Consider the following 12492-nt stretch of genomic DNA (forward strand, 5'->3'; position numbering starts at 1 on the left):
ACTGTTGGGCCACGCCAATCTATTCTTTTTTGGTTCTGGGATTTAGATTAACAATCCTTAACTGGAAAACAAGGATGGAAAATAAGGATGGGAAATATGAATACAGTCTGAGGGAAGAGTCTGTACTTTTGGAAATTTGTTTGATTGACTTGGTGCTACAACAAAGTAATGTGGTTCATAATTATTGAGGACATGCATGTTATGCAGATGGAAAGAGTGATGAACACTGCATGCTGGGAAACAAATCTCATAGCAAATCTCATTCTGTCCCCCTCCCACATAGGATAAACAGGGAAACACCAATATGAAAGACCGAAAGAGGGGAGGTTTGGGTAGCAATTATGAGTCAGATTAGCAAAGCCTGTTGTCAAAACACCCTACACCATATTCCTAATCACATTTAAGGCATGATGGCCTAGTGCAAAAAAAATTACATGGCATTACTGTAACTGCGTCTATGGATGGTAGGATATAAAATAGAAGCCCCATGTTTGAGGAAAACTACATGTACACCTTCAGCTGATTAAAGAGCCCACCACACACCAAAAACAGAAGGGGACCATCCCAGTGTGAGTGGATCAAAACAAGTGCAGTCTAAATGGGGTAGGAATTTCCCAGGCAGCCAATGTATTCCCTGTTGCTCCTATAATATCTGTTGATGATGATGATGATGATGATGAATGGTTTATTGGTAAAAAATCACTCGCAGCCTGTTTGGCTGAATTGCGGATTTCGTACAGATAATTTTGTCCAGCCAGAGCTAATTCTAGAAATATTAAAACATCTATAACATCAATTATATCTTAAACATTTAAATAACGATTAAAATTCTGATATTGATAAAGTCAAATACGTGCGTGTAGCAACACTTTAAAACACAACAGATATCCTTAGATACAAAGACATTAGGCATTTAAAAGGCGCACAACGTAGGGGATCGGCGAGTTTCTTAGTCTGTCAGTCCTACATTTCACATGTCGATATTTGTCACAGTTTCTGGTGGATCTGTTGTGATAGTCCGATCCCTTTGGTGGCAGTAATGACGGTCTGTGTCTCTCCAAGTAGGTTCCGAACTTAAAGCACAGCTCTCGCCTGCGGTCCGACAGCAGTGGGATGTTTAAGTTCTTCCTGGCTTGTTCGTAGCTAGTGAAGTGTCTGCCTAGAATTGTCCGAACAGCTCTCCGCTGCACTGCTTCAAGCCTGTCTGACTGTGCACAGGTGAGGCCCGGATGCCAAACTGGCGCGCAATACTCCAGTACTGGTCTTACAAACGATGTGAAAATGGTGACAAGGTCTTGAGTGGGTAGGTTGAAATGTTTAAGCTTCCGCAAGAAGAAAAGCCGACCGTTAGCTTTCCCTATCATTCTGGTGACCTGCGTCTCCCATTTCAAGTCTTTCTGCAGCCACACCCCCAGAAGAAGCGTGATTGGCACAACCTCAAGGGGTAATCCATTAATGGTGAGTACTGGCGGAGGGGGCGGACATTTCATAAAGCAGAACGTTATGACTTGGCATTTGTCTGGGTTAAGTAACATGTGGTTATTGCGAGACCAGTCAGTGAAACCGTCCAATTCATTCTGCATTGATGATGGTTCGAGGTAGTGGCGCGATTCTGCCATGGACAGATCATCAACATATTTCCACTGATTAATCAGTGCGTCCCTCATAGCGTCATCAAACACCACTAGAAAAATTAACGGACCTAGGAGCGTCCCTTGTGGCACTGAACAGGTCAGTACCTCCCAGTCAGAGAGTTGGCCTCCATAGCGAACTCTTTGCCGCCGCTGGGTTAGAAAGTCGCAGACCCACGGGATGAGTTCCCCCCGTACTCCGAGTCGTAACAGCTTCTGGATGGCTAAAGTGTGGTCTATTCTATCAAAGGCTTTTGAAAAGTCTGTCATAACCATTGTGCAAATGTTCTTGGCCTTTTCAGATTCCCTACAGAGGAAGTCTATCAAGCTGACCAGATACAGTGTTGTAGAGCGGCCTTTCAGGCAACCAAACTGCTGTTGGTCCAGTGACGCACTTATGTCCTCCAAAATCCAGTTCGAAACGAAGGACTCGGTGACCTTGGCGAGTTGAGATGTTAGAGAGACTGGTCTGAGTTTGTCGACTGATGGAGGTTGTGACTTGGGTAAGGGCACTACTGTGGCGTCTTTCCATACTTGTGGGACGTAACCTTCCTTGAAAGAAGCATTCATCATGTCTGTGACCGGACCACTTATTTCACATGCAAATTCCTTCAGGATTCTAGTACTCAACTGGTCTGGCCCCGACGCCTTGCCGGCCTTCAGTTTGCGCAGACGGTTGTAGGTATCCCACACGTTGACCTCAGGTGGGCATGACTTGACGGGCCTGTATGCTGGTAACTGTTCAGGATCCAGGGGCGGTCTTCCCTGTGCCACCTCTGCAAACTTCTTGTTGATGTGGTTTGCGATGAAAGTGTTGTCTGCTTCGTCTTGACCGGGGATGTTGAGTGAGAGCTCTGACTGCTGTATATTCAGGATGGTCTTTATCTCTCTGTACCAATCCGCCGGATTTTCTACCTTGAGATTTTGTACCCTGTCCCGGTAGAAAGACTTTCGCGCTTTTTTTACCTCTCTGTTCACCTTGTTACGCAGGTATTTCCACAAGGCAGTCTTGTTTTCTGAGAATGCCTTCTGCCGTCGGCGAATCATGTCCTTGATGTCTGGTTTTAACCACGGCTTGTCATTGTTGTGCATTGTTACCTGCTTGGTTGGGAAAAACTTGTTTATAGCATCTTCCATTGTTGTGTAAAAGGCCTCGGCCTTGCCGGCACAGGTAGGAGATGTGTACACTTCATCCCAGGATTGAGAACATATCCATTGGCCAAAGACTCGGCGGTCGGAGTCGCGGATAGGTCTCACTGTCTTGCACTTGGTAAAGTTCTCTTTCCTTGTTATCTGCGGTTCCCACAAAACCGTGCTGTGATCACTCAAACCCAAAGGGCTACATACTTGGGGAATTTTGTAGTGTTTCTCTAGATTGGTGATAATCAGGTCTAACATAGCCTGTCCTCTCGTTGGTTCTTTGACGACCTGGGATAGGTTGTTTCCGTTGCATCTGTTAGTGAAGCTTGCCTAAATCTTGATGTTTCTGACTTAAATAGATGCTGATCCAGTGAGTGTTAGTTCAGTGCCCCGAGGTGGACCCTTGTGGCCTTGCACTCAGCAAACCCACTGTCCATCAGGGATGTGTTTGATGATGACAGCACATCAGTGAAGTTCCTCATTACAAATGGCATTAGGAATCAGTCAAGCAGGCCCTAATTCATCACACATTAACCTAATTAATCCTGACACCGTCCAGATGCTGACACTGTAATGACTTGTAACAAACACATAACAACAACAAAGGCCAATGGATATCAATCTTATATACCATTTACATTTGGCATCAGAATCGTCCTGTTTTTTGGAGTGTGACATTGTCAATATGACTATTTGAATTGCAAGTGGTGAATATTTATTCCATTGCAACAGTATATTACAATGTACAAAGAGCAGAGGCATGTGTTTATAAAAGCAGCAGCTGACAATAGACAATTTCTTGAAATGCAGCCCATAGCTATTTAAGTAGCTAAGTCATGAAGACATGTAACAATATTATCATACTACATACCAAGGACAAGTACAGCTGAGTCTCAGAACCATGGACAGGGACTGTCAATGAACGGTTGCCTATTACAATAATGAGTACAATGACTCCCAAGGAAAGCTACATACAGACCATTTTGCGGGTTCAATCAGCACCAAGGTACCATTCAGCACCAAGGACAAGTACAACTGAGTCTCAGTACCATGGACAGGGACTATCCCTGAAAGGTTCCAATTACAGTATTTAGTGCTTTGAATAATGACTCCCTAGGAAAGCTACATGCATGAAATTTTGTGGTTTTGACTATTGATGTTCAAAAATAGACTCATATTAAGTAAAGGTGCAAAACATACCAAACACTCCCTCTCTCTTTCAAGAGAAATGTTGTTCCCTGCGACAACAAGAGTCATATTACTTCCTACCTCATTTGTATAATTTGTTTGCTTGTCTTGGTGCGTGTCTACAGATGCGAATATTTCATCATGGCAGGATGTAAGGTGGATGTGGTGAACTAGGATACCTGCAGAATGGAGAGTCTGGTTGCAGTTTGCTCCATATTTACTGTTAGTGATAGAGAATGTCCAACTGGCGACAAAATATTTGGTCTAACTACATTTCTTGTCCTCTCTTAGGTTCTGGCTCCAAGCCAAGACCAGGATCAAACGCCCAAGTACCGGTCTCTACATGTACACCATAGCCACCAGGTTCTGTCAGGAGATCCACCTGTATGGCTTCTTCCCATTCACAGTGGATGTCAACGGGCGGCCCGTCAGATATCACTACTACGACAATGGAAAGTACAACTTCTACGACAAAAGAAGACCTCATTCCATGCCAGTGGAGTTTCAGGCACTGCGACGGTTACATGATAAGGGTGCTCTCAGGCTGCTGACGGACAAATGTACATAGTAGTAACAGGTGGCGCCCTATGTTCTAACATCCCGTCATGTATGTTCCCACACCCCTACATTTCAACACCCCTATGTTAGGGTTGGTAGAGAGTGCTGGAACATAGGGGTGTAACCATAGTAACATGCATCCCATTGGGGCCTTCCAGTACATCTCAGAGTTGGCTAATGTGTTATGGTTATCAGTACATGAGGGGGTATCAGATAAGTTTTACTGTTTTTTAACAGAAGCAAATTAATTGCTTTATTAAGAGAAGCAAGATAATAGCTCAAGATGGAGAATGTCATGTTTTGTTTTGTTTTATAGTAAGGTCATGTTAATTTGATTATGTGGATCTTTCACAGAATCCCAAAACAGACGATTAGTCAAAAATTATAAAATTAGTTTCTGTTCACTAATGTTTAGGTTGCAATTTGCAGCAGATATCTGCACATTTTGAAACTGTAGTATTTTTGGAAACGGGCAAAAATTGATCTGCACACAGACGTCATTCATATAAATCCAACCAACATGGCCAAACCAAGAATAAAAACAGTCACGTGTATAAGGTTCTGAAGATGACATTGCTTCTAATGAGATTCAACTTAATCTACAAAATAATTCAATGATGTCATATACGAAATATGTCATATACGGAACTGATAAGTTATTGATGGAAACACCTTATACTACACAAAAGACATGATTTACCAAAATGCTTTAAAACCTACATGTACCACTAAAATTGGTCGTGGTAATCATACATTGTTCTCACTGTCATTGTATATTAGTCCTGTTGAAAATGGGCATATGGTGTGAATGTTCAACAGCAAAGACAAAATTGCAAGTCTACAAATACAAGGCAATTCAAACAAAAAGATAAAACACCAAAATAGACAAACTCTAAAGGCTCTTTAACATATCAATCAGCAGGGTTGATGAGAGTTCATTAATTATTCTACTGAGAATGTTATTGCTTACAGCATGGGTGAAATGAAAGAAAGAACTGGTAAATATGTAAGTGGTATTCTGAGCATGAAAGCAAAAACACTAGTAGGAAGGTAGCAGAATGTAGTTATGTGTGAAAGGAGTTGACAGAAAATAAAAGAACAATTTTGTATGACAGTTGAAAGAACTTACAAAAAAATGGCACCAGACTCCCCCTCACAAGTTTTTGTGGTCCAACCCATACAAAAGTAGAAGCTGAAGGTATAAGTAGAAAAGTAATGTTTGATATGAGAGAACACAAACAGGTGAGGAAGACTGACATAAAATTGAGTGTAATGAACCTGACTTGATACAATATTAGTAAGATTTTCTAAATCCTTCAAGAGTTGTGATCACTCTAAAGCCAGACTGCCTTTTTTCCCTTTTAAAAGATATATATCCGGAAAAAGATAGGCTAAGTTAGTAATCATTACTCTGTGCTCAAAATATCATGACAAAAATAGGCAGAGTTGGTCCTTGTGCTGTTACCGGTGTATATTTTATCATACCCAGTACACAGTTCAATATGATGGACAGGTCCAAAATACTGGAACATCAATGTACCAGTAGTATACCTGAATAGACTATGTCTGAAGCACTCATGTTTGAGATGCAAAGATGAATATTTATGACTTTGAAACAAACAAAAAATGTGTGTGGGCATTGAAATCGGTGCCATCTTATTCAAACTCCTCTTCCAACGGTTTAACTTTTTTTTTAATGAGTGTACAATCAAAAATTCCAAATAAATAGTCTGTTCATTGTTCCTGTCCTCACTCAAGATTACTTGTTCAGGTATACATCAATGTATGTACTGGTCCAGACCTGTACCTTAATCTCTGAACCTGATGAAACAACATATACTAGTATGTTAAGGTACGAACCTGTAGTGACTCTGGATTGTAACAGAGGTAAAATATCTTTTAGGACACCACAAATATTTTGGCGTTGGTTCAGTTCCCAAGATGTTCTAGATCTGCACAAATCTTTTAACATTCCAGGGTTTCACCTCTCTATGCAGAGTACTTTTACTTTCTCTGTGGGAAAAAGGAATGTAACATTTTTGTCTACTCATGTTTGATTTAGCAAACAAGTGTCAGCTGGCGTGTTACACTGAAAGGAGGTTATCCCAACTATATAGATACACATACATATATACTATGATGATTTGTATACCAACTTTCAATGACAGATAGCAGCATTCAGCAGTAACAAACAGCAAATGCACAATATTGTTAGATATAAGTATACAATATCATGAACTAGCTGTTTGTTATTTGTTCACATGGATGGCAGAAACACTTGTGCTTATATGATCAGAACCTGATTCGATGTGAACTTTTAAATCAATTTTTCCAATTGCAGGAGGCAAATTCTTTTGCATGCAAAAATATCTTGATCAGGAAGGATGGCATCCAAATTTGTATATCGTTGGTCTACCCATTCTTTCTTTATTCATAATATTATGTACTTAATTACTTTTAACTAGTATTGAAATTTCACTACCTGATTGGTAGCATATACATGTATATCATTATGTTACATACACGGTGTAGGTCTACAAAAGCTTATGATTATATTTGACATCTTTAAGTATTTCAGATCTAGATAGACAACTGCAACTATTTATACAGTTTGGCAGATGTTAATAGCATAGTTTGAATAAAAAATACAAGATTGACTGTGTGTTTTTTTAATCTTTAAACCACACTTAATCAATTTCTTGATTCTCGTAATTACCCACTTTCTGGTGTCCTTGGCCTAACTTCCTGTGTCTCACTGTGTGTGTCATGTGGAAACCTGCATTCAAATAACTATAGCTACACAAGCAAACAGACAAACCAGAAACAAGACCTCCATAAACTCAGATCTAACCAACATGTATGTACAGACGGTGTGTCCTTTGCCTTAGAGCATTTGGAGTAAGCCTTGTGGTATTGTTAGGCACAGGTAGGGAAGTATGTTAAATCTTCAAACAGATCATGGACTAGAGGAGGCGACTGGCTAAAAAGTGCAAATACAGTGACTGTCATTTAATGTTTAAAACACAGAGTGAGCTAGAACCTTACACCTGCTTAGAGATGATGCAGTATGTACATTTGTACCTGCTACACCATGGAGGTTACAGGCAAGGCATCACTACCTTCCAACTCTATATAGATCTGGAAGGTCGTGCAAACTCCTTTCTAAGTCATGCCCAAGAGGCCACGAATGATGAAAAATGGGCATCGGTGTCCACACAATAATGACTGACAAGCTATTTAGGTCAGCAAGCAAAACTCACATTACAGCTCACAGCACCATCTGTGTACAAGCCAGCGGAGAGAGCACGGCCTGTGCCATATTGACCTAGATCTGGAATGGAAGCCAATTATTGAAATGGAAAGGAGTTCTGGTAGGGTACTTCACTCTCCAACACACAATTAGAGACGATGTGTAGGAGAGAACAGATGGGGGGAGTAAGAGATGAAGGAGATACGCTTGGTCAGTAAAGGGAACCATCATGTTAATGAGGGGAATATTAAAAGGGGATCCCAGAAAGGCATAGGGATCAAAGTAGAGATGATGGGTGGATAACAGGGTTATATGGGGGGAGCCATATTGCAGGTTGACCTATTTGAGATATTGTTTCAGAAAGGTCTTTGATAATTAACTCCACCAGCCTCCCTGCATTTCCATTACATATAACATTATCAGTTTATGTTTACTATTTCATGAAATTTGGGCAACTGTATGTCTCTCAGCACTCTGCCATATGCTGAAAGTTTACAGTGGTAAAAAAAAAAGCTAGCAATTTGAAATGACGGCTTCAAGTATATAAAAATTACTTTGTTTCTATTACACTTGGAAAAAACTACAATATTTGGCAAAAAATCGTGAATCAACATAAACAGTATATAGATCATTTGCAGAAAAATTGGGCAGAGGGCTCTTTCTTATCAAAACAGCTTGATCACTTGATTCATGGATTTTTCCTCACCAAAACTATGGGTCACATTGAAGACAGAGCTGAGTTACTATTAGTTTCAAGACAAAAATAACTCTCAATGGGACAGCCAATGTCCACAAGTAGTCATCTAATAATAGGTACCAATGACCTAGATATACTACCCCAGGCTAGCTCCCAACACCAGGGATTGTTTTCAACACTCTGGGGACTATAGATTTTGGACAGTGGATAATTGTAATCATTGGAAAAGGAAGAATCAAACCGACCAGATGATTACCCGCCTCCCATAACACACACGCTTTCCATTCCCATCTACCTGGAGGAACATCAAGCATCTTGGCTGATGATGAGCTCTTTGTAACTTATTGACTGGCAGCTGCTATCAATATTAGGAGCATTAGATACAAGCAGACCAACTCTACAGCAGTGTTGCAGCACCAATCAATAGCCGTTACCAAGTTATTGTTGTTTCCTTCATTGTGGTAACATTGTTAACCTTTCCTGATTCTTCAGTCTGCTGATGTATGTATGTCTGGGTGGCATGAATAGCTGCGTGTTTGGCTAGGCGTTGTCTAGCCAGGATTTGATTCCTGGACCAACAAAATATAGTCATCCTGGCAATCATCAATAAATCACAATTATGCACTACTGTAAATGCATTTAAGTTCGCAGGGATTTAATTTCGCGATAGCGGGAAAATGGACTTTTCGTGGTGGTTTTAATTTCGCGGTAGCACCATGCACTGTAGTCTCTTACTGTAATGGAAAATGTTCGCGATGGTTTTAAATTAGCGGTGAAGCGGCCGCTGCGAAAACCGCGAACATTAATCCACCGCAAACATTTCTGCATTTACGGTATATCATAGTACATGACCAACAAGCTAATGAAATATCTATTGATGCAAGGATTCTGCAGCAGAGATTGTTATATATCATTATCTCCATGACAAATGGAGGTATAGTTTGGAGATACAGTTTTGGGTGTATGTCTTTCTGTGTGTGTGTGTCTGTCTGTGTTTCCAGATATTTGTGGTCAGCATAACTTTAAACGTCTGGATGGATTGCCATAATATTTGGTATGTGGGTAGGCGTTGGAAAGATGAAGGTGTGTGTGCTTGTGTGTGTTTCTGGATATTTCTCAGTATAACTTAAGAACCTCTGGATAGATTTGGTATATGGTTAGGTCTTGGGAAGACAAAGCACAGGGTTTATTTCTGGGCCCTCTAGTATGTGGCCTTGGTACTGCAGCAGAATTTCTGGGTTTTGTATCTTTTGTCACATCTTTGGACATGCTATAGACCCTGATTTGTATGTGGCAGAGAGCTTTTCATGTAAGGAATTTAAAAAAGTGGTGTACATGTAGGTTTGGGCCCCCTAGCAGCTTGTTCAGTTTAAGAAATACAGCTTTACTAGAAACATGCATAGGAATAAAAAAGGAACATGTAAAGGTATAAGTTCATTTGTAATCAGTAAATCACTTTGTTCATTTTGCAGACGTCATGCCATGTTATTGACATTCATTATACAGTACATCATTACAATAAAAAAACTGCTAGTGGTGGTGAAGCAGAAACTTGGGGTAAATTTCTCGCTTAGAAACTTCATGTTTTCACACCCTCATCTGGCTAAGTTAATTCATTGTAATTTTCCTCAAGACCATTTGTATGTTTACCAATGATACATACACTGTTTACTAAGTCCAATTTAATTTCAAACATATGCAATACTCTAGTATTTTGCAATATTCATGGCAGCTTATATCACAGTGCAGGCCAAAACCATATGCAGTGCCAAAGAAAAAAGTATACTTAAGATAATAAGAAGAACTAATGTTTTCTAAATGCCCTTATGTCCAAACCCATTTCAGCTGTCCTATATTGAAAAAGTACTTTACTTGGTACATGTATTGTGTTTTCCCCACCAAACTTATACAGTGTATTTAGATCTAGATAAGGACATCCAACTCTAGCCTAAAGGCCAGTTTAGAATAATGAGTACTCCCTCTTCAATAGCCATTTGTGCGAAAAACATCTGCCGGCATTACCACGCTATCTTTACTCTCTCTTTTCAATTACACGTTTGGACTTGAGGCCGTCAATGCTCCAGACATTCCATTTACTCTGCCTGTCCAAATGACCATATATAGATTTTCCCTCCACCTATGTGAAACATCTATTGAAATTCAGCAAGTGTAACAGGCACCAATACAAAACTTTGTCAAACAGTGGAGGTCAGGATAATGAGGTTGGTCGAATTGTTACCACAAATGAGCCATATGTTATAGGTCATTGATCGAAGTCACGCTGAACCTGTTTATTGACTTATTCAAAAAATTGACTGGCCACCGATTAACCTGTTGATGTAACGAGCTGTTGAGGCAACCTTAATTGAAAAATTGAAAATATACTGTATTGTACTGTACATATTTGGATAGTTTGCTTGACTAGTCACCCAAGTTAAATCTACACGTATGTCCTATCTAGAACTTATAGAACAAAATTTCAGATATCATCTTTTTCTTCTAAATTTGAAGATACTTAATTCTTTACAAATACCTTTTTTGATCTATATAACTTCTATAGTTAAATCACAATGTCCAACACTATACATATCATAGATATCCTTGATACTAGCTTCAACTAGTCAATTCATAATGTTTGACACACAAAGTCCTTAATGAGGGACAAAGACAAGAAAGACGGCTCTTACTGAGAGCTTGCTTCACAGTACAAAATGGAATGGCAACACAGGTTGTTAGATGTATAACATAGACATTCAATTGTATCAAAAGCTACTATTTGATGCAGTTGTTAACAGTCAGTGAACTTTCCAAATCATTATTGATTTGTGTACTTCTGGGCAACTTTTTCCCATGCCAAAAAGAATAAATTTTACATTGTAAGTCATGTGGACATGAATCATAACTTTCTCTCATTCAAATTACCAATTTGTGTAAATGTTAGTTTGACAGATAGTACTAGTACATCATATTTACATCACATGTCCCTGCCTTCTATGATGGTCCATATCAGAAGTCGATGAGATGCCCTACAGTAGGGGAGCCCCTGGTGGCAGCCCTGCCTGATGTGGGTGTGTCTGAGAAGCTGTACTGGTGACTCTCTAACGGAGAAGGCGGCACCAGGATGGTATCATCCACTCCTGCATGGAACATGACAAACAGAAGTGAGGGAAACTGGAGGAAAGGACACCTCTCATTGTGTTTCAACTCCAGATGTCATAATATTCGCACTGGTTACCTTGATCAATACATGTACAATAATCCCCCTTCTTGAACTAGCATACATGCAGGTGCTACCTTTGCATGACATAGAAGTTGCAGAACTTAAGATAAATTGTGCGAAGATTGCTGTAAATCTTAAAAATTTAGTTAAAATATTCTGTGGTTTTTAACATACAGATTTTCTGAATAAATAAAGAAGGGAGTCTTACTTATAGATAACATACACTGTATCAATGAATACATAATTAGCCGACCTTTTGTGGGATTCTACTTCTAGTGAATTATGCGATGTGTTTTGGAAAACAATGTGACACTCACTCAACCAATGCATACAGACCCTACACATGAAGTCCCTACACATTTAAACACGTCCTTCATCGTGAATATTTCATTCAGTGCCTATTTTACTTTGATCTAATAACATTTGTTGCTATATACAAAGGAAACAATGTTACCTAGAAATACACCCAAACTCTCTCTTCTTGGTGGAAACTCTGAATCAGCATCTGGAACAGAAAGTGTGTAAAGTTCTTGTAAATGCATAAAATCACAATTTTAGACAACTGTGGTGTGGACATTACTCAATGAGCAATAATTGCATAATGCATGTGTTTTCATCCATATATCATTTATTGTGTCTTATAAGAGTTTTATCAATAGACCACTGCCTAATACAGATAAAGAGAATTCTAGAAAAACACATGACCCACTGTCTGAGATTCAGAAAAACATCAAGCAAAAACAAGAATAATCCATTGTACATGTGTGGTCTACAAATATCATGGTATACTCACTAAGACTAGAAGCCT

General features: G+C 39.6%; 2 protein-coding genes across 10 annotated transcripts in view; one reads left to right on the top strand and one right to left on the bottom strand.

Annotated features, from left to right (window-relative positions):
- Positions 1–7174, top strand: part of LOC118409610 (CMP-N-acetylneuraminate-poly-alpha-2,8-sialyltransferase-like) — a 46453-nt gene extending 39279 nt beyond the window's left edge. For all 7 annotated transcript variants that reach the window (XM_035810753.1, XM_035810754.1, XM_035810751.1 and 4 more), the window contains one exon: positions 4251–7174. In XM_035810753.1, coding sequence (XP_035666646.1) covers positions 4251–4527 — 277 coding nt within the window. In that variant the 3' untranslated portion in view covers positions 4528–7174. The remainder of the gene's footprint in view (positions 1–4250) is intronic.
- The window catches only part of LOC118409606, a 52208-nt gene that overhangs the window by 25259 nt on the left and 14457 nt on the right, over positions 1–12492 (bottom strand). For 2 of the 3 annotated variants that reach the window (XM_035810744.1, XM_035810745.1), the window contains exons 23-24: positions 12139–12189; positions 9902–11601 (exon numbers count right to left, since the gene is read on the bottom strand). In XM_035810744.1, coding sequence (XP_035666637.1) covers positions 11471–11601; positions 12139–12189 — 182 coding nt within the window. In that variant the 3' untranslated portion in view covers positions 9902–11470. Of the gene's footprint in view, positions 1–9901; positions 11602–12138; positions 12190–12492 lie in introns of those variants that run through there. The other variant, XM_035810746.1, reaches the window with a different exon arrangement.

The sequence above is a fragment of the Branchiostoma floridae genome, chromosome 2 (assembly GCF_000003815.2).
Source record: "Branchiostoma floridae strain S238N-H82 chromosome 2, Bfl_VNyyK, whole genome shotgun sequence".
NCBI classification, from domain to species: Eukaryota; Metazoa; Chordata; class Leptocardii; order Amphioxiformes; family Branchiostomatidae; genus Branchiostoma; species Branchiostoma floridae.